We start from the raw sequence: 21,794 nt of genomic DNA, 5'->3' as shown, positions 1-21,794 counted from the left end.
GAGTCGACAGGAGAGATTATTTCACAGAAAATAGTCATGTTCATTGAGTTTTGTCAGAGTTTAGAGTGACGAAATGTAGCTAGCTAATAGCTAAAAGTCTTGTCATTGAGCAGCCCAAGGCGGAGCCGTTGCTATGGATACACAGACGCAGAGAGCGAGGAACAGACACAGACAAGCAGCTAATGGATACTAATGAAGGAAGTTATCTCTAATTTGAGGCAGGGACACATGCGCCTTAAATTTGGCAGAAGCACTTGAGCCTGGGTAAGGCAGGGCCTGAAAGTCGCGGGTATGGCTCGGGCTTAAAATTCATGCCCGTGCAGGGCTCTAATGATGAGTTGAAATGTTCTTTGTGCTCTTTATGACCTTATATTCAGGATATTGTTGATATTTTTGTGTTAATCAGTTTGTGTTTTCCTTTTTCCAACAGAGGGGTTGGAAACTAACACAGATGAAGAAGCTTTAGGGAAGTATCTAAGGAAACGTATAGTTTATGAAGATATATGGAGGGAGACGCACTCCTGGGTAGGGCCCAGCACTCTGGGAGAGTTCCATGCCTACTGCAGTCTGTGTGACATGAATTTCAACATCTATCACTCGGGCCTTGTTGACCTCAAGCGTCACTCGCAGTGCAAGAGGCACCACAAGCTTACCCTGGCTGCCAATGGATGCAATGTAAGAACCGAGGCGAGAAAGAGCAGCCAGGGCAGCATCAGCAGCTGTCCACCCTGTAGTGAGTTGGTCCTGTGCTTCATTCAGGTTAACTGCGTCTCTGGTCCGTCCGCGGCTGGGGACCAGGTGTCTAACAGATACGGTCAGTATGTCCTGGGACTACAGTACCCAGAAGACATAGTGTCCACTTGCCAAAAGACTCCTTACTGCATATACATGTACGGAGGAGTGGTGCTAGGGGAGGCTGGCGTAGCTTCTGTAGTTCTAGTAGGCTATTTTGATGTGAAGGCAGCCAGACACTGCATCAGGCTGTTGGATGTCCTGCAGTCTCCAGCTGAAGACAATACTGGAGAGGAAACTGCTGCGGCTCTGGTGGAGACCTTGAAGAGGTTTGGGCTTCCTGCAGCTAACCTTGCTGCTCTCTACACAGATGGTAACGGTGCTGCCTCTGAGCAGATTTGCTCACAGCTTAGGGAGCTCAACCCCAACGTGGTGGTGCTAGGTAGGCTGTATGGAGTGGCTGATGCATCCTGCCATGCTGGGATGGTAGAGCTCTCCACTCAGGCCCAGGAGCTAATTGTAGATATCTACTCCCACTACTCCTTCTGCTCCACCAAGAATGACAACCTGAAGGAACTGTTTTCTAGCATAAGCAGTATCGATGGCCTTACCCTTCCCCTCACCACCTGCTGCCTTACCTTCTGCATGTTAGCCAGGAAAGTGTTGGAAATGTGGACAGATCTAATCTCCCACTTCAGCTCCTGTAACAAAGAGGATGACATAGATGAGAAGGCCAAACTGATCTCCACACAACTGCAGGATCCCCAAATCAGGGCTACCTTTATGTTCCTAAACCAGGCCCTGGAGCCCCTCCGTGCCTTCCAGGAGCGACTGCACCACCACGAGGGCTCGGCCCGGGCCGACCTGGTGCAGATCCTACAGGAAGCCAGCAACCTCCTGCGCTCCTATGCCTCCAGTTTCCTCCGTCCTCAAGCCGTCGTGCGCTTCCTCAAGGAACGTGATGTCTCTCTCCTCAAGACCACAAAGTTCCACTTGCCAGGGCCAGAGCTGAACGTAGGTGGGGCTGCAGTGGAGGACCTCCTGTGTGAGTCGTCAGAGTCGGGAAGTGAAGCACTGCAGTTTTTACAGGAACAGGCTCTGTCTTTCTACACAGCACTTACAGCCAGCGTGGCGGAGGGGCTGCCTCTGAGTGACGGCGTGTTGAGGAGCATGGCCCAGCTACTGAGCCCCCAGGGTAGGCTGAAAGTCACAAGGAAGGTGGTGGGTGAGCTGGGAGCTAAACTTGGGCTCTGCAGCTCACCTGAGGAGATCAGCCAGCTGAACAAGGAGTTCCTGGAGTACCAGCTGGCAGAGGAGGGAGAGTGGGAAGAGGGAGAAAATGGATCTGATGCGGGCATCCAAAATGGCTCTGCAGCCACCTCGCTGGAGCAACATTGGTGCACTGTGTTGAAGGCTTCTGGGTCTACCAGCATCTTCAGGAAACTTATTTTGACCCTCTTAGCCTTGCCTTGCCCCCCACTTGAAGCTCAGAAGGTCTTCACACAGGTAGGGGAAAGACTAAAAGCATCACACACTTGTATGTCACTGTACGCCTGCATGGAAGTTATTGTGTGTGCTTGCGTCTGTATCTGCATCTATATTCTTTGTGTCTGTCTGTGTTCTCAGGCTGTGGCGAATGGGGACGCTGCCCAGTTCACTGACAATGTGACAGAAAGTGAGCTGGACTCCGTTCGGGAAGTAGACCTGACCAATGACAGCGCTCTATCAGACAACAACAGTATCTACGAGCCTGGCATGAAGAAGAGAGGTCGTCCCAAAAATATTCCATCAGGTACATTGTTTCATTAAGGGACTGGAATAGGACTATAATATATTTTATTATCACTGTATGAAATGTACTATAGTATAGCGTAGCACACACAGAGCCCTCAAATGCTTTTTTTAGGGTACAGCTCCATTTTGAGTCAGCATTAGTTTGTGTGTGTACCGGTAAGCAGCTTATCAAGTGGATTAGCACATGAAAGGGTTAGCTTAAATGGGTTGAGTTGCTCAAGATGGCGGCAGCTCCATTGTTGGGGTAGGTTAGTGTAGCATGAGCATGCTTCACGTTTGCATGTCTATGGGTAGTATTATATAAGGTTGGTTGTGTTAGTGTAATAGAGGTAACAGACAGATTTATATTTTAGAGTGGGCAAGAATGATTGTTATTTACATACAGTATATTGTTATGTAAAAGAGATGATATTCTTATATGGGGTAGCTATGATAACGTACCATACCATTGACTGGGAATGATTGGGAAAAGGGGTACGTAGTCAGTTTCGGAACTGAATGCATTCAACCGAAATGTGTCTTCTGCATTTAATCGACATGCCTTAATCGACATCCACGTCATCGCCGCCATTGGTTGAGAGGAGAAGAAATTTTTTTGGGGCTACACTACAGACGGCTATATAGGTTGGCTAATACAGGACTAGTAAATGCCCAGTACACTACTTTAGTGAAGAAAACAATATCAAAATATTATTATTTAAAAATATAGAGATTTTATTTTATTCAGATTTTTCAGGGGGTGCTGCAATACCCTCAGTATCCCTACTTCCCGTAGCTCCGGGTACAGATTTCAAAAGCAGTCAATGATTTCGGAGTCTCGGAATTTGAATTGTGTTTATTGTGTTGTAGTGTGATATAAGCAGAGTTCGCCAAGGTAAGTTTCTAGCTAGCATTAAACTTATCTTATAAAAAAACGATCAATCTAAACATAATCACTAGTTAACTTCACATGGTTGATGATATTACTAGTTTAACTAGCTTGTTCTGCGTTGCATATAATCAATGTTAATTTATCATTGAATCACAGCCTACTTCAACTTGATGATTTAACAAAAGTGCATTCGCGAAAAAAGCACAATCGTTGCAATAATGTACCTAACCATAAACATCAATGCCTTAGAATCAGTACACAAGTATATATTTTTTAATCTGCATATGTAGTTAAAAGAAATTCATGTTAGCAGGCAATATTAACTAGGGAAATTGTGTCACTTCTCTTGCGTTCAGTGCAAGCAGAGTCAGGGTATATGCAGCAGTTTAGGCCGCCTGGCTCGTTGCGAACTGTTGAAAGGCCATTTATTCCTAACAAAGACCGTAATTCATTTGCCAGAATTGTACATAATTATGACATAACATTGAAGGTTGTGCAATGTAACAGCAATATTTAGACTTATGGATGCCACCCGTAACATAAAATACGGAACGGTTCCGTATTTCACTGAAATAATAAATGTTTTATTTTCGAAATGATAGTTTCCGGATTTGACCATATTAATGACCAAAGGCTCGTATTTCTGTGTGTTTATTATATTATAATTAAGTATATGATTTGATATTTGATAGAGCAGTCTGACTGAGCAGTGGTAGGCAGCAGCAAGCTCGTAAGCATTCATTCAAACAGCAGCTCTTAACAATGCTTGGATGCACATCGCTGTTTATGACTTCAAGCCAATCAACTCCCGAGATTAGGCTGGCAATACTAAAGTGCCTATAAGAACATCCAATAGTCAAAGGTATATGAAATACAAATGGTATAGAGAGAAATAGTCCTATAATACCTACAACCTAAAACTTCTTACCTGGGAATATTGAAGACTCATGTTAAAAGGAACCACCAGCTTTCATATGTTCTCATGTTCTGAGCAAGGAACTTAAACGTTAGCTTTCTTACATGGCACATATTGCACTTTTACTTTCTTCTCCAACACTTTGTTTTTGCATTATTTAAACCAAATTGAACATGTTTCATTATTTATTTGAGACTAAATTGATTTTATTAATGTATTATATTAAGTTCAAATAAAAGTGTTCATTGTTCATTCAGTATTGTTGTAAATGTCATTTGTTAGAAATATATATATAAAAATCGTCCGATTAATTGGTATCGGCACTTTTTTTGGTGCTCCAATAATCGGTATCGGTATCGGCGTTGAAAAATCATAATCGGTCAATCTCTAATTCCAATGCAAGAACCCCCAAAAATGTTGCCCCCTCGCCGGTTTCAACTTCCCCATTAGTCACTTTATCGTGGCCCGGGCCTGGCGTGTGGTGCCATTAGCATTGTCTAAGCATTGTCTAAGCATTGTCTAAGCATTGTCTAAGCATTGTCTGGAATGCACAAGCCTTGAGATCAAAAGTGCATTTTGGCATGATACCCTAATCAGCACTAAACAGAAAAAAATCTCATGGCTTCCAATTGCATCATATAATATGTTGTAGTTGTGGTGGGTGGCACATAACAGTAGTAAATGGCAGCCATACTCAACAGGCGGATAGTAGAATAACAGTATAATTGGCAGTGCATGGGCAGTTTTCCTCTTGTTACTGTATGTCATTCACTGACAGACCTTAGAGAGCTGTTTATAACCTGTCAGAAAATTCCAGTTGATCAACTAGCCCATGTTCGCTAGGTAGGTCAATTAGGTTAACCATCTAAATCTTGTAGTTATCATGGCATGATTATGTGCCAATGGGAGCCTCAGGAATCATATGAACACACATAAGACATAGCAAAATTAAAATAGCAGGAATTTAGCTAGAAAACTGCAAACAAATCCCCCCCCCCATGGGAAAATGTATAGAATTGCAGAAAATGAGCTTATAAATGGCAAAATGTTGATTCCGCCAACAAAAGGGGTGTGAACAGTTTGGGGTTGCATGGGTCGTGAGGTGAGGGTTAATTACTACGTCGATAAGTGACAATATCCATACGGACCTTTCCCACCTAGGAAATGTCCCACTGGGCACATATGTCAATTCAACGTATATTCCATGTTGGTTCAATGTAATTTCATTGAAATGGCATGGAAACAACATTGATTCAACTGTGGGTTGTGTGACTGGACCTTCTTAAATAGTAGTTGAGTACCCCTGGTATATGGGTTGGAGTCTATCTATACATACAGTATCCCTTATGATAACCTCAATTTAATTTTACACTGTCCATTGATTCTCTCAGGGTTTCACATACATCTATCATAGGATCCATGTTAATAATGGAAACATAAATGTGTTGTTTTCCAGAGGTGAATTACCTTAATGGGACAGTGAAGCCATGCACAGTGCGGCTGCAGAAGATAATCAGTAAGAAAAGATATTGACAGTTAGTGAAGATGATCATTGGTATTCATCTATATCACTTAAGGCCAGTCACCACAGGCCAAAATGACTTTTGTTTTGCATCTACTTGTCCAGTTAAAGAGTTTGGGGTATTTTTGTCCATTAATGTTAGTATTTTCAAAAAGTAAAAAATTCAAATGTCAAAATGTTGATGAAAATTTATATTTTCTTTAGTTTATCATACAACCGTCATCAACATTTCATGAATTGTAATTTATTTTAAATGGTCATACATCTTTAATTTCAAAGTTCACTACATTGAATCACACATAATTTAAAAGCCAATTTCATAGAGAATGTTACAAACTGGACTATATGTAGTAACTTACGGTGATTGGGTCTAAATAAGGGTTTGGCATTTGGTAGTTTAAATGCATTGTAAGTTTGTCTTTAACTGCCATTTCCCCAAAGTCAGACTCTTCCCACAAGCCAACCATTTTTCTCTGCCTCAGAAGCATCTTCATTCATCAACTTTCTTGTGGTTATCCTTAGACGTATTCTTTAGACTTATACATAGGGAATTGTTGATATGTTGTCATGTTTTTATTCTAGATGACATTTTCTTTAAAAACATTTGCCAAAAATGCATTTTAGGTATCTTTCTGTAGTATTTTACAGATAGAAAGATGAAAAGATATTTATCCACAATCTGCTACATGTAAGTCAGCTCCTGGGAGTGTATTAACAAAATGAAACCAAAATATTTGGGCTGACTACATCCAGTGTCCAGAAAATTGGATTTGTGTGATATGCAAATATGCACATATTTAATGACATTACCTAATTTGCATATTTATGTATGATATTTCAGAAACATTTTAATATAAAAAAGTACTATATTTGTGTCCACATTCTACTGGTAAAAGTTGATTATGATATGATTAAGGGGAACGAAATACCCTATTAGGGTGTGGTGCCTGGCCTTAAACTCAATTGAATTGATGTACAGGTGACACATTACCAGAGAATGCTTAACAATCCACCTTCCATAGTTGAGGTCAAATCAATTCCATTTCAATTCAGTCAATGCAGGAAGTAAACTGAAATTGGAATTTCAGTTTACTTCCTGCATTGACTAAATTTAAATGAAATTGACCCCAACCTTGTCTTTTTACTTATATATCCGCTGTCTTTTCACCTATTGACAATTTCAGGCAAAACGCTTGTATTTTCTGCATCAAAACATAGATTTTGTTTCTATGAAACTTGTTTATGTAGATGGGCCAAAGAATGAGGACGATACTGTGTTCGTTGAGGACAACGTCCTTTGGACAAATTCTATGGAGGTAATGTTTTTAATTATTTTGTTGATGTTTTTTTGTATCACATTTCTTGTCTAGTAGGATTGGGTGAATCAATTAAATAAATACGGTAACTTAAGATTTAACTAAGGGGGGCGTTATTGTTTTCTTGTGACTCATAATCAACTACGCATAACAGAGCTTTAAAAGACAGACAGGCCTCCCGAGTGGCGCAGCGGTCTAAGGCACTGCATCGCATGGTTGCGGTGACACTATAACCTGGGGTTTGATCCCAGGCTGTGTCACAACCGGCTGTGACCGGGAGACCCATAGGACGGCACATAATTGGCTCAGCGTCGTCCGGGTTAGGGGAGGGTTTGGCCGGGGGGGATTACTTGGCTCATCGCGCTCTAGTGACTCCTTGTGGCGGGCCAGGTGCCTGCAGGCTGAATTCGGTCATCAGTTGAGTGGTGTTTCCTCCGACACATGGGTGCAGCTGGCTTCAGTGTTAAGTGGGCGGGTGTTAAGAAGAGCGGCTTGGCGGGTCATGTTTCGGAGGACGCATGACTCGACCTTTGCCTCTCCCGGGCCCGTTGCAGTGATGAGACAAGATTGTAATCATGAAATTTACTGAAAAAATATTAACAAAGACAGACATGCTGTAGATATTGTAGCCTATGTTTGTTTTTACCTGTTCTGCTTTTACGTGTTCTTACCTTGCTATAGTGGGGGTGTGACAGATCAAAATAAACTGCACGTGACAACACCTGACAATGGAAACAATATCATTCTTTGGAATCAAACAAAGCAAAACATGCATGGATCTTTTGCATGTCTCCAAAGCTTGACATTATGACAAACCTTTCTATGCAGGTTTTGTGAAGTAAGAGTCACTAGTATGCTTTGCTTTGCTGTTGCTTGTGCAATTCTCTATGCTTGTAAATCATTTTTATTAAAACCGTAAATGCTTGGGACAAGTTCATACTAGCATCTCACCCGTGTCTAACAAACTAACCTTGTTAGTAACTTTTTTATCCTGTCCTTTATCTTTCTTCTCCTTCTTCTTTTTTCATGTTGGTCTACTTTATGCTTGGTTGTCATAGCAATTCTCGGATGTGAGTGCATGACTGGGTGTGTGTGTGTGCTTGTGCCCACGTGTGTGCGCTTGTACATTGTCTGTGAGCAGTGTGCGTAATAGGTGTGTGCATGTGTGTTGTCCCTCAGGGCACCATTAGGGGCATTTATGGTTGGGAGAGCAGCTTACGCCAGAAGCCACAGGCGCGCACTGTGTTTCAGGCTGGTGCCGCCACCTGGGTCAAGCCACAGGCGCTTGACAACGACAGCAAAAAGGACCAGGAGTCCGAGGCTGCATCGGTAGGTACTCTCAAAACACCTACCAGTGATGGCTGGTGCGCTGAGATATCGGATGACGGGCTCATTGTAATGACTAAGATTTAAACTATGCGTTTGATACCGTCCCATTCATTCCATTCCAGCCATTACAATGAGTCCATCCTATATATCTGCCCACGAGCCTCCTGTGGCTCCTACGCTTGAGGGGAGCCCTTCTGACCTCTGGCGATTAGGACAGTGAAAGGCGCAATGCTATCAAAACACACAAAAAAACATATATTTTGCTCTAAAGGTGTGCGTGGCTGTCAACGACACGTCATTCTTTCTGTGCATGGCTCTTGTGATTTGCTTCTAACGTTCTAATTTCCTTTTTAACCCTTTATATGGACTTACGTGGTCTCCCATTTTCTTAACTCATTCTCACTGCTCTGAAATTGGGTCACTTGAATTAATGTTGACAAAACCTGACAAACCTTACAAACAAAGGGCCAATATTTGCTATTACATGTAAAAGAAGGATATGTACAATTGTAGTCACCCATAGGAAAACCATTATTTCTTCCAATTTTCAGGTTCATCAGATATCAGTGGATGTGTTCGTCACTGTCTTCAGGCATGCATTGTCAACTATTTTATCTGTGTATTCAAGCATAAATATTTTTGACTTTCAGCCCCTGAAGAAGGAGAATCATACATCCAACGTGTCTACAACGAGTCCCAGGGGAGCAAAGAAGGGCATTGATTACCAGGTTCCTACTTTCACAAATATTTGCTATGCATCCCAACATGCTTCCATATCATATAAACCCATGTGAATAACCCTCCATCTCTCTGGTTTTCACCCTGTAGGATGGGAAGGGTTTCCCCACTGGAGAGCTGGTGTGGGGAAAGGTGAAGGGCTTCTCCTGGTGGCCTGGACTGGTGGTGCTCTGGAAGTCCAACAAGGCACCGCCTGTATCCAAGCGCCGGGTAGAGTGGTTCGGTGACGGCATGTTTTCCGAGGTGAGGACTTGACTTGACTCATTGTAAATAGCAAGATTGACTTGCAGCACAGATTGGTGTTTGGACAAAATTGTTCCTTTGTTTTGTGTTGCAGATCTACACAGAGAGGCTTCTGCATTTAACAGCTTTTGCAAAGTGCTTCTGCAAGAATTCCTATTCCAGCTTGCCTACCTACAAAGATGCCATCTACCAGGTCCTTGAGGTGGGACATGAATGCTATTATCTATCACTACCGTAACATTTTAATGTACGACTCTGTAATATACTAGCCTGGTCCCAGATCTGTTTGTGCTGTCTCTCCAACTCAACTTTCATGGTCATTGCGTGACATTGGCAAGACAGCACAAACAGATGTAGAACTATGTTACTACTGCACTGTTACATCCCTGTATAATACCACAAAGCACCACATCACTCACTCACCACTCATATTTCATGTCTATGCAGTTGGCTGGTGAACGCTGTGAGAAGTCCTTTCTTGCAGCAGGGAATAAGCAGGAGTTGCTTAAGTTGATGCTGGACTGGGCCTACAGTGGATTCCTGCCCACTGGACCAGATGGGTTCAACCCCCCACCACCTGCAAGTATGTGTGGTTTAGGGTGAAGTTTCCCCTAGATGCTGATCTTGGGTCAGTTTAGCATTTTCCCTACTAATGATTAAGGTCAGGATTGGGGCCGGGGAAGTTGATCCTAGATCTGTACCTATGGGAAATTTCACCCTGGCACGTTTTGTGTTGCTTCCATTATATTTCCACAACAGAGTAACACTTATACTTGTATAGTACACTAGTAACAACAGGTGTTCTCATGTTCCTTTTATTTTGTTTCATTACCAAAGATGCCAAAGACTCAAAGGCAGAATCTTCAGACTCGTCTCTGGCAGACTACCAGCCCCCAGCTAAGAAGAAGTATTTGAACAAGAACAGACCATCCTATGGGAATCAGAGCTACAGCAGAGGTAAGCCCTACACCTACAGCAATCCATATTCATTAATATGGGCCGTTTTTCTAGTTCCTCTGTCACTATAGAATTATATTTGCATCAATTAAATTCCTTTATTTTGTGGTTCACAGAGGCAATGGTACAAGAGGTTATGAAAGGCAAACATGTTAAAGGTATTTAACATTCTTTGAGCTGTAATTGTACTTTTTTGCTCTCTATTTGTCTGCACTTTAGAAAAATAGTATATACTGGAATCAGTCATTTTACTAATGTATACAATTCATTATTCACCTCAGAATTCTGTTTATCATGTGGAACCCCCCACATCCACACCTTCCACCCACTGTTTGAGGGGAGTCTTTGCCTGAAGTGCAAGGTAAACTAACTACATCTTCTCATAAATTGAATGACTGTTCAGTTTATTTATGCAAATGTATCCACGTATACATGTTAGATCATGTCTGCTTATCATCTGAAAGATTGTTGACATGAATGGCCCTCGTCCCCATGGTAAAGCTGTCCCTCCTAACCTTTGCAGGAGAACTTTATTGAGACTTTGTACAGATACGACGAAGATGGCTACCAGTCCTACTGCACGGTTTGTTGCGCTGGCCAAGAGGTCATTCTGTGTGGCAATGCCAGCTGCTGCAGGTTAGCACTGCACAAGAGTACACTTTCCCCTCTCTCTTCTTTCACTCCCATTTCCTCTTTCACTCGCTTATCCTCTCTGTCGTTCTCTCTCTTCCTCTCAGGTGTTTCTGTAAGGACTGCCTGAACATTTTGGTTGGTGATGGAACCTTTGACAAGCTGAAGGATGTTGACCCATGGAGCTGCTTCATGTGTTTACCATCCCAGTGCAACGGATCACTCAAGCTGCGAACTGACTGGAGCGTGCGAGTCCAAGAGTTTTTCGTCAACAACAGTGCTCTAGAGTTTGAACCCCACAGGGTGTATCCCTCCATTCCTGCCCATCAACGCAGACCCATCAGGGTGTTGTCTCTCTTTGATGGGATTGCCACAGGTTTGTACATTCTCAATATGGGCTTTCATTTATCTTTGGGAGAGGGTTGCAGATAAGTGATTGTGATGTGTTTTATGAGTATGCAATGGCTTGTGTTTCTTCTGTATTCTGGCAAATTACTGTGTGCAGAAAGGTCAGGATTCAGTCGTTTTGGTTTGTGTGTCAGTGACTGATAATCTTCTATGCCCATTGTGCTCTTGCAGGGTACCTTGTGCTCAAAGACCTGGGCTTCATCGTAGAACGCTACATCGCCTCTGAGATCTGTGGGGACTCAATCGCTGTGGGTATGATCAAACACGAGGGCAAGATAGAGCACATCAATGACGTACGCACCATCACCAGGAAACATGTGAGTTCAGCATACACACACACATTCATGTTCAAACCAGTTACAACACACCCACAATCACACACACACACACACTCCTATGATCATTCTCTAACCTGTGTTTGTCTGTGTTTGCTGTGTTTCAGCTGGCTGAATGGGGTCCCTTTGATCTCCTGATTGGAGGAAGCCCCTGCAACGACCTGGCCTGCGTCAACCCTGCTCGGAAGGGCTTATTTGGTAAGGTACCTCCTGACTTCAAAGTAAATGGAGTGTTTCCACTTGACCAGTGGTTCTCAAACCTCTCCTCGAGAACCCCCAGCCATCCATGTATTTGATCTTTTCCAGAGCTAGCACACCTAATTCAACTTGTTAACTAATCAGCAAGCCCTTGGATAGTTGAATCGGGTGAGCTAGTTCAGGGCTACAACAGAATTGTGAAACTTCTGAGGTAAGGAGGAGAGGCTTTAAGAACCACTGTGCTAGACAATGTAGAGAGCTAATTTCTGGAGAACTTTATCAAGTATGTTATCACATCGTTTTATTAGCAGTTAACATGGTAGCCTACTGGTAGATGCATGTGTCTGTACACGCTAACCTATCCATTGGCCTAGTAAATGGGTTTAAATGGGTTTTTAATGGTGTTTCATTGGTTTTCTCGGTCTCTGTTTCCAGAGGGCACAGGCAGGCTGTTCTTCGAATATTACAGGATGCTGACCATGATGAGGCCAAGGGATGATGACAACCGTCCGTTCTTCTGGCTCTTTGAAAATGTGGTGGCCATGCGCGGTCATGACCTGGCCGACATCTGTCGCTTTCTTGAGGTAAAGACACTAGCAGCTATTTCATGGTCAACGAGGCCTCTCCCTCTTCCTTTCTCTCTCTTTCTTTAACTCTCTTGCTCTTTCTCCCTCTCTCTCCCTGGTCAATGCATTTGGGCGGTATGTTTGCGTCTTCATTTCATTAGTACTAATACAGTTGAAGTCGCAAGTTTACATACACCTTATACCCTGACTACACAGTTTGCGTCGCATGCGCAAGCGTTGCAAAATACATTTAGAAATCTATATTATTCAATTATTGCACCCACACTGCGTTGCCAAGGGCTAAAATAGAGGTCAGTTCTATTTGTGACGCAGATTGCGGTGCAAGTGCTGCCTCTCCCATCTCCTCATTGGTTTATAGAAGCAGATACCCACGTGCCATCTCCTCATTGGTTATAGCCACATTGTCATGTCCTGACCAGTAAAAGAGGTTGTTTGTTATTGTAGTTTGGTCAGGGCGTGGCAGGGGGTGTTTGTTTAGAGTGTTTTGGGGTTTGTTGGGCTATGTTCTTTGTTAGTTTATTTCTATGTTAGTTCTAGTATGTCTATTTCTATGTGGTGTTTATTGGTTTGACCTTCAATTGGAAGCAGCTGCTCTTTGTTGCTTCTAATTGAAGGTCCTATTTAAGAGGGGTGTTTTTTCTATGGGATTTGTGGGTAGTTGTTTCCTGTTTTGTGTTCGTGCACCTGACGGGACTGTTTAGTATCGTGTGTTGTTTTTGTATACGTGTTTCTTTTGTTTTCTTCTTTAATAAAATAAGAAGATGAGTTAACACGTTCCCGCTGCATTTTGGTCCAATCCCTACGACACCCGTGACAGAACTACCCACCACCAACGGACCAAGCAGCGGAGGAAGGAGCAGCAGCAGAGCTATAAGGAGTTTTGGACTTGGGAGCAGATACTAGCGGGAGAAGGACCATGGAGGAAGGCTGGAGAGGACAGAGAACGCTATGCTGGGACACGGCTAGCAAGGAAGCCTGAGAGGCAGCCCCAATAAAAAAATTGGGGGGGCACACGGGTAGTTTGGCTGGGCCAAGGGTGAGCCCTAAGCCAACTCCCCGTGCTTATTATGGGGAGCGTGTGGAGTGGAGAGCGCCGGTGTATGCGGAAGTACGCACGATCTCGCCCATGCGCACGCACAGTACGGTGCGAGCGATCCCAGCCCCTCCCAAGTGCCGTGCTAGAGTGGGCATCCAGCCTGGAAGGAGGATGCCTGGCAGCACATCTGGCCACCAGTGCGCCTCCTAGGCCCAGGCTACCCTATGCCTGCTCTACGCACGGCAGCCATCAGGCCTCTGCACAGCCCAGTTCACCCTGTGCCAGCACTCCGCTCGTGCAGGGCTACTATTACCATCCAGCCAGGACGGGTTGTGCAGGAGGTGCGCTCCTGACCTCCAGTGCCTACTCATGGCCCGGTGTATCCAGTTCCTGCTCCTCGCACTAGCCCTGAGGTGCGTGTCTCTAGTCTGGCGCCTCCAAAGCCAGCACCACGCACCAGGCCTCCAGTGCGTCAGCCCAGTCCAGCTCGTCCTGCTCCTGCTCCTCGCACTAGCCCTGTGGTGTGTGTCCCTAGTCTGGCGCCTCCTAAGCCAGCCCCACGCATCAGGCCTTCAGTGCGCAGTCCCCGTCCAGAGCTTCCGGCAACAGTGCCCCGTCCAGAGTGTCCGGCAACAGTGCCCCGTCCAGAGCTTCCGGCAACAGTGCCCCGTCTAGAGACGGCCCACAGTTCGGAGCCTGCAGAGACGGCCCACAGTTCGGAGCCTGCAGAGACGGCCCACAGTTCGGAGCCTGCAGAGACGGCCCACAGTCCGGAGCCGGCAGAGACGGCTCCCACAGTCCGGAGCCGGCAGAGACGGCCCACAGTCCGGAGCCGGCAGAGACGGCCCACAGTCCGGAGCCGGCAGAGACGGCCCACAGTCCGGAGCCGGCAGAGACGGCTCACAGTCCGGAGCCGGCAGAGACGGCCCACAGTCCGGAGCCGGCAGAGACGGCCCACAGTCCGGAGCCGGCAGAGACGGCCCACAGTCCGGAGCCGGCAGAGACGGCCCACAGTCCGGAGCCGGCAGAGACGGCCCACAGTCCGGAGCCGGCAGAGACGGCCCACAGTCCGGAGCCGGCAGAGACGGCCCAAAGTCCGGAACCGGCGCAGCCAGAGTCGCCCTCCAGTCCGGAGCTCCCAGAGTCACCCTCCAGCCCGAGGTCTCCAGCGACGCACATCAGCCCGAGGTCTTCAGCGATGCGCCTTAGTCCAGAGACTTCGGGAGGGGTAAAATATAATCAACAGTTAGCGGGGGTGGACAGGTTAGGTTGGGGAGTAAGGCCGGAGACTGAGCCACCTCCGTAGTAGGAGGTTGGGGAGGGGGGGGGGTGTAGCACAAGAACTGTCGGTGACGGTGGCCAACCTCCCTTTAGTTTAGGATTATTTTTTGTTTTGGGGTTTATTTTTTTGTGTTTATTTTTTGTGTGAGGTGCTTCCGGGGTCTGCACCTTTGGGGGGGGTGTACTGTCACGTCCTGACCAGTAAAATAAGTTGTTTGTTATTGTAGTTTGGTCAGGGGGTGTTTGTTTAGAGTGTTTCGGGGTTTGTTGGGCAATGTTCTTTGTTAGTCTATTTCTATGTTAGTTCTAGTATGTCTATTTCTATGTGGTGTTTATTGGGTTGACCTTCAATTGGAAGCAGCTGCTCCTCGTTGCTTCTAATTGAAGGTCCTATTTAAGAGGGGTGTTTTTTCTATGGGATTTGTGGGTAGTTGTTTCCTGTTTTGTGTTCGTGCACCTGACGCGACTGCTTAGTGTCGTGTGTTGTTTTTGTATACATGTTTCTTTTGTTTTCCTTCTTTAATAAAATAAGATGAGTTTACACGTTCCCGCTGCGTTTTGGTCCAATCCCTACGACACCCGTGACACACATGGGTGATTGACAGATGAAAGTTTAGATGCTAATCACCAAGTTCAAAGAAGAAAAAGCCTAGAATGAGGAGAGATGACTAGAAACGATCCGGTTGACCGTTTTATGTGTGGATTAATTGTCGGAGTAGAGGACCTTGTGCATTTCAGGTAAAATAACATCTTGATGTTTATATCCCAGGACAAATTAGCTAGCAACAGCCAGCTAGCTAAATAGGACAAATTAGCTAGCAAGTGCAAGCTAGCTAGCTAAATTTGCATAAATGTTTAATGCTTTTCGACCTTTCCCCAAATTAATGTAATTGGTTCAGAGTTTGTTTTGATATTTTAACCTGCGTGTCGTGATCGCGTTTGGTGTGGGGGAACAAAATACATTTATGCACGATGGTGCACGATGGGGCACGTGTTAGCCAAATACATTTAAACTCAGTTTTCACAATTCCTGACATTTAATCCTAGTAAAATCCCCTGTTTTAGGTCAGTTAGGATCACCACTTTATTTTAAGAATGTGAAATGTCAGAATAATAGTAGAGAGAATGATTTATTTCAGCTTTTATTTCTTTCATCACATTCCCGGTGGGTCAGAAGTTAACATTTACTCAATTAGTATTTGGTAGCATTGCCTTTAAATTGTTCGAACTTGGGTCAAACTTTTGGGTAGCCTTCCACAAGCTTCCCACAATAAGTTGGATGAATTTTGGCCCATTCCTCCTGACAGAGCTGGTGTAACTGAGTCAGGTTTGTAGGCCTCCTTGCTCGCACACGCTTTTTCAGTTCTGCCCACAAATTTTCTATAGGTTTGAGGTCAGGGCTTTGTGATGGCCACTCCAGTACCTTGACTTTGTTGTCCTTAAGCCATTTTGCCACAACTTTGGAAGTATGCTTGGGGTCATTGTCCATTTGGAAGACCAAGCTTTAACTTCCTGACTGATGTCTTGAAATGTTGCTTCAATATATCCACATATTGTTCCTCCCTCATGATGACATCTACATTGTGAAGTGCACCAGTCACTCCTGCAGCAAAGCACCCCCACAACATGATGCTGCCAACCCCGTCCTTCACGGTTGGGATGGTGTTCTTCTGCTTGCAAGCCTCCCCCTTTTTCCTCCAAACATAATGATGGCCATTATGGCCAAACACTTCTATTTTTGTTTCATCAGACCAGAGGATATTTCTCCAAAAAGTACGATGTTTGTCCCCATGTGCAGTTGCAAACCGTAGTCTGGCTTTTTTATGGCGGTTTTGGCACAGTGGTTTCTTCCTTGCTGAGCGGCATTTCAGGTAATGACGATATAGGACTCGTTTTACTGTGGATATTGTCACGTCCTGACCATAGAAAGCTGTTATTTTCTATGGTAGAGTAGGTCAGGGCGTGACAGGGGTTTTTTCTAGTTTAGATTTTCTATGTTTTTATGTTCTAGTTTTTGTATTTCTTGTTTTTTTGGGGGGGTGATCTCCAATTAGAGGCAGCTGGTCTCTAATTGGAGATCATACTTAAGTAGTTGTTTTCCCACCTGGTTTTGTGGGAGATTGTTTTTGAGTTCGTGTATGTTGCACCTCTTCATCACGATTTGTTGTTTTTGTTCTTTAGTTTATTTGTATATCTTGCATAGTTTCACAGTGAAAATAAAATGTGGAACGATACACACGCTGCGCTTTGGTCCCATTCTTCAGACAGCCGTGACAGATATAGATACTTTTGTACCTTTTTCCTCCAGCATCTTCACAAGGTATTTTGCCGTTGTTCTGGGATTGATTTGCACTTTTCGCACCAAAGTACGTTCATCTCTAGGAGACAGAATGCGTCTCCTTCCTGAGCGGTATGACGGCTGTGTGGTCTCATGGTGTTTATACTTGCGTACTATTGTTTGTACAGATGAATGTGGTACCTTCAGGTATTTGGAAATTGCTCCCAAGGATGAACCAGACTTCTGGAGGTCTACAATTGTTTTTCTGAGGTCTTGGCTGATTTATTTTGATTTTCCCATGATGTCAAGCAAAGAGGCAATGCGTTTGAAGGTAGGCCTTGAAATACATCCACAGGTACACCTCCAATTGACTCAAATTATGTAAATCAGAAGCTTCTAAAGCCATGACATCATTTTCTGGAATTTTCCAAGCTGTTTAAAGGCACAGTCAACTTAGTGTATGTAAACTTCTGACCCACTGAAATTGTGATACAGTAAATTATTAGTGAAATAATCTGTCTGTAAACAATTGTTGGAAAAATTACCTGTGTCATGCACCATGTAGATGTCCTAACCAACTTGCCAAAACTATAGTTTGTTAACAAGAAATTTGTGGAGTGGTTGAAAAACGAGTTTTATTGACTCCAACCTAAGTGTATGTAAACTTCCGACTTCAACTGTAAATCTCATCTCATCTGTTTCCAGTGTAATCCCATCCTGATCGATGCAGTAAAAGTGAGCCCAGCTCACAGAGCTCGCTACTTCTGGGGAAACCTCCCTGGCATGAACAGGTAAACATAAATACGACTAACACATAGACACATCCCCATATCCCTTCACATACTCCTACTGATAAACACTAACACATGCACTCTCAATATCATGTTGTTTTTTCTTATGTTCAACTCATCTACATGAGAGAGTTCACTTGTCTGTATGTGTTTCTCTCCTTAGACCTCTAGCTACCTCTCTGGATGACAAGGTGAACCTGCAGGATTGTCTGGAGCCTGGACGCACGGCCAAGGTAAGACTGATAAGCTCTTGCTTCTAGATTTTCTTATAATGCAGTACTTTACTGACAAGAGAGGTTGAAGTTAAAGGGTTGTTTAGGTTACTTCTGTTGTCTATTTTCTTATTTCTGAATGAGTTTCTAGCATCAGGTGTGACTGGTGAGTATGTCCATCTTTGAAATATGGTTAAAGCTGTGATTGTTATCTGTTGGTTTTTTCCCTTACAGTATAACAAAGTTCGTACCATCACCACCAAGTCCAACTCCATCAGACAGGGGAAGATGGGATCACTACCTGTCGACTTTAATGGCAAGGAGGACTACCTTTGGTGCACAGAGATGGAGAAGTAAGTCTTTATTATTGTGTAAAAGGGTAGAGGTGGAACAGCATAGAATATAGAAGTGATCACAGTGTAATTACATTGTTTTTAAGTTTTATAGTAAGCATTATTCCTATACCGTGACTGATCATGGATACTGCTCTCTTGTAAAAGTCAATGTACTTACAGTGTGGTAGTTAAGTGAATGTAATCTGTAATTTCTAAAACAAATACACTTACCCTCAGGTTGTTTTGAAATTGTTCTAACCTTTTCCATGTTATGTGATTGACTTACTGCAGGATCTTCGGTTTTCCAAAGCATTACACTGATGTCAACAACATGGGTCGGAGCCAGCGGCAGAAAGTACTGGGCCGATCATGGAGTGTACCAGTTATCCGGCACCTCTTCGCTCCACTCAAGGACTACTTTGCCTGTGAGTAGGAACCCCACGTTCCTGTGTGCTGCACTGTCGTCAACAACAACAGCAACATGAAATGGCTGATTGTTGGAGAGCGCAGGGTAAAAACAGGATCATTATCCTGCCCTGCTTTTCAGTGAACGGAAATGTCCTGTGTTTCTCAGAATGACCTCACAGAATCATCTTAGTCTTTTTATCACTGGCTGTATTGGCTGTTTTATTAGGTTTTAGATAATGAGCATCTGTTTCAATGCAGTGTGGTCATATGATCATAATATTACCAGAATGCACTGACACTTTTTGCTTCTTTCAGTTTGTCTGGAATAGTTCACGTTTGTCTATCATTTATTTGGTGTTTGGTTTTGTCAACTTTTGGTCAATGATGGTGAGATCAGACCTCAAACCCTGCCCACTATCTACCTCAATACTAATCTGTGATCGGTCTGACATCTGCAGAAACACAGTTTTATCTCTATTTAATTTAAGGATTTTTGTATCATTTATTTTATATATGAATGTTATAAATAGTCAGATAATCATGTTCACGTAATTATGTGAATAAACCTGTTTTGTCACTTGTTTGGAAAAATAGATCTTCCAAGATAATTAAAAATCAAAAACTCAGATTCAAACCAAGGCAGAAAATGTGCCTTGAGTGTTTGTTTGTATTTTACCTTGGCCAATATTCATCATGGTTACAGTCTGGTGCTATGTTAAGGTTTTTAATTATATTCTTGTCAAAGAGGTGGTCACAGGACACACATTTTCACTAACTATAGGCAGGTTTCCATTGACACAGGTTAATTAGACAAAAGCAATGTTGCAAGAAAATCATTGCCACATGTGTAATGGAAACGGCAGATGTAGGAGACATTTTCTAAAGATCTAATACATTTTTATACATTCGACAGGGGTGGATTTTTCTTTCTTGTCTTACGAATAAATTAGGATTGCCGAATAATTTTGAAGGTAGGCCTACGCAGGGCATTAGATGTCCACTCCACATTTAATTCTAAATGCCTACTGCTTGCAAAATCCATTTATTCAACTATAAAAAATAATGTTTCTTTGCATGATGTCCCCTTTGAAGAAACCCTTTTGGTTCCATATAGAACCCTTTCCACAGAGGGTTCTACCTGGAACCAAAAAGGGTTCTATCTGGATCCAAAAAGGGTTATCCAATGGGGACAGCCGCAGAACCCTTATTTCTAAGAGTGTACAGGCTGTCGCCACATTCTTCATGCGCAATTTGCTAATTTTACCACATTTTCATTCGACATTCTAGGTTTTTACGAAAAGTGTTATTTTAAGGGGAGACGTCATTACGTCCAGCTGTTTTCATCGACACAAGACAGTTGAATGGAAACGCAGCATTTTTAAATGTCGACAACAAAAAAATGACTGTACAAGTTAATGGAGGCATAACTATTGTCTCACTTGTTAGAACATGCCGCTTATAGGCTTTAATTTAGGTGATATAGTCAAGCATGTGAATGCTATATGTACATGCATGCTTTTTCTCTTCAAAGAAAAAGTTGCTGAAACCAGTCCTTACCAGTTTGATTTAAATAGTAAGATGTGTGCCTTCTCCCTTTCTTGGAGCAATGTGGAGAAGAACGGTTGTAATCGCAAGTGCCTACTAAACAACTGTTAAAACCTAGATACAATATACGTAGAACTATTTTTCTTCTGTAATTATTATTAATTCTTAACTATTTTAAAGGGAGCTGGACAAAGTTCTGAGGAAAGGAGTACATCATCAATGTCTTCACGTAATTGTTTCAGTAAAACAGACAGGCAACATGTAAGTTTGCCTTTAAAGTGGGCACTTTTTCTGAAAGCAACTGTTTTAAACTGACCTTGTATGTTCTTGGAGTGTTGATGAAGGTCACATGGAGGGCCTAGTCATAACATACCCACTTCAATTTCATGCATGTGACGTGTGTTTTTATGACAGGTAATCTGTGTGTTAAGTTGAAGTGATGGCTTTAACTGCAGCGTTCTGTTCATCTCGCTCTCAACAAGTTTGTCGATGATACCACAACACAACCAGCTTTCATCAAAAACTTGAAGTGATGCTACATTCAAAAATGAGTACTGTTTGTCATTTGGGGTTATTGAGATTTTTAACTCCTCAGTTTTGAACCCTTGTTCCCTCCCCTCCACCACCCATACCTTCCTGTTGTACTGTATGAAGTGTGTCAGTGTGGTGACTGATCTCAACTCAGAGGCAGAACAGATACTGTATACCAAATGTGTTTTTCTTGCCATTTCTATTTTTAATAAGCACAACCAGGTGAACACCGTCTGGACAGTGATTTACATAGGATGCTGGCCTTATGAATAGTTTTTGAAAATGAAACAAAAGGAATGAACAATTGTTTTGTGTACTGTATGTTTTCTACAATACTTTAATAACAATACCTTTAAAATGATGTTATTCGGGTCATCACTAGACTCCTATTGGTGCTATATTGTTTTCTTATTTTTCATATTTTTTTTGCATGGTATGTTAATATTGACTCAAGCTGTATATAACATGTTTAGCTGTCCCCCGGCTTGTTTAGTGTATAGTTGTCATAGTCTCATAACCACATGTAAAGCTTTTGATCATGTTAGAGATGAGAAATAAACGGCCCTAATTGTATTATTTGTACTTTGTCTCTTGTCAGTCTGTCAGTTGATGTATATATTATACTGTGAATACTGTGTGCCCGGTGTGTGTGTGAGCTTGTGGGCGGTCTCTGGCAAGCTTTTGACAATACGATATTTTTATTTAATTTTTTATTTCGCCTTTATTTAACTAGGCAAGTCAGTTAAGAACAAATTCTTATTTACAATGACGGCCTACACTGGCCGAAGCTGGGCCAATTGT

At 43.1% G+C, this 21,794-nt stretch overlaps 1 protein-coding gene across 5 annotated transcripts in view; it reads left to right on the top strand.

Annotated features, from left to right (window-relative positions):
• The window catches only part of LOC115168047 (DNA (cytosine-5)-methyltransferase 3A), a 29,896-nt gene extending 8,321 nt beyond the window's left edge, over positions 1–21,575 (top strand). For 2 of the 5 annotated variants that reach the window (XM_029722907.1, XM_029722908.1), the window contains exons 5-25: positions 431–2,238; positions 2,359–2,524; positions 5,770–5,829; positions 7,084–7,151; positions 8,331–8,480; positions 9,131–9,208; positions 9,309–9,461; positions 9,556–9,663; positions 9,909–10,044; positions 10,299–10,418; positions 10,535–10,576; positions 10,700–10,779; positions 10,942–11,054; positions 11,156–11,424; positions 11,628–11,773; positions 11,899–11,989; positions 12,425–12,573; positions 17,877–17,962; positions 18,126–18,195; positions 18,409–18,527; positions 18,801–21,575. In XM_029722907.1, the coding sequence (XP_029578767.1) occupies positions 431–2,238; positions 2,359–2,524; positions 5,770–5,829; positions 7,084–7,151; positions 8,331–8,480; positions 9,131–9,208; positions 9,309–9,461; positions 9,556–9,663; positions 9,909–10,044; positions 10,299–10,418; positions 10,535–10,576; positions 10,700–10,779; positions 10,942–11,054; positions 11,156–11,424; positions 11,628–11,773; positions 11,899–11,989; positions 12,425–12,573; positions 17,877–17,962; positions 18,126–18,195; positions 18,409–18,527; positions 18,801–18,942 (4,154 nt within the window). In that variant the 3' untranslated portion in view covers positions 18,943–21,575. The remainder of the gene's footprint in view (positions 1–430; positions 2,239–2,358; positions 2,525–5,769; positions 5,830–7,083; positions 7,152–8,330; positions 8,481–9,130; positions 9,209–9,308; positions 9,462–9,555; positions 9,664–9,908; positions 10,045–10,298; positions 10,419–10,534; positions 10,577–10,699; positions 10,780–10,941; positions 11,055–11,155; positions 11,425–11,627; positions 11,774–11,898; positions 11,990–12,424; positions 12,574–17,876; positions 17,963–18,125; positions 18,196–18,408; positions 18,528–18,800) is intronic. The other 3 variants (XM_029722909.1, XM_029722910.1, XM_029722911.1) reach the window with 3 other exon arrangements.
• Positions 21,576–21,794: the final 219 nt, after the last annotated feature.

The sequence above is a fragment of the Salmo trutta genome, chromosome 30 (assembly GCF_901001165.1).
Source record: "Salmo trutta chromosome 30, fSalTru1.1, whole genome shotgun sequence".
Lineage (NCBI taxonomy): Eukaryota > Metazoa > Chordata > Actinopteri > Salmoniformes > Salmonidae > Salmo > Salmo trutta.
Note: the sequence above shows the minus strand (reverse complement) of the source record. Positions and strands in the feature narration are given on the sequence as shown.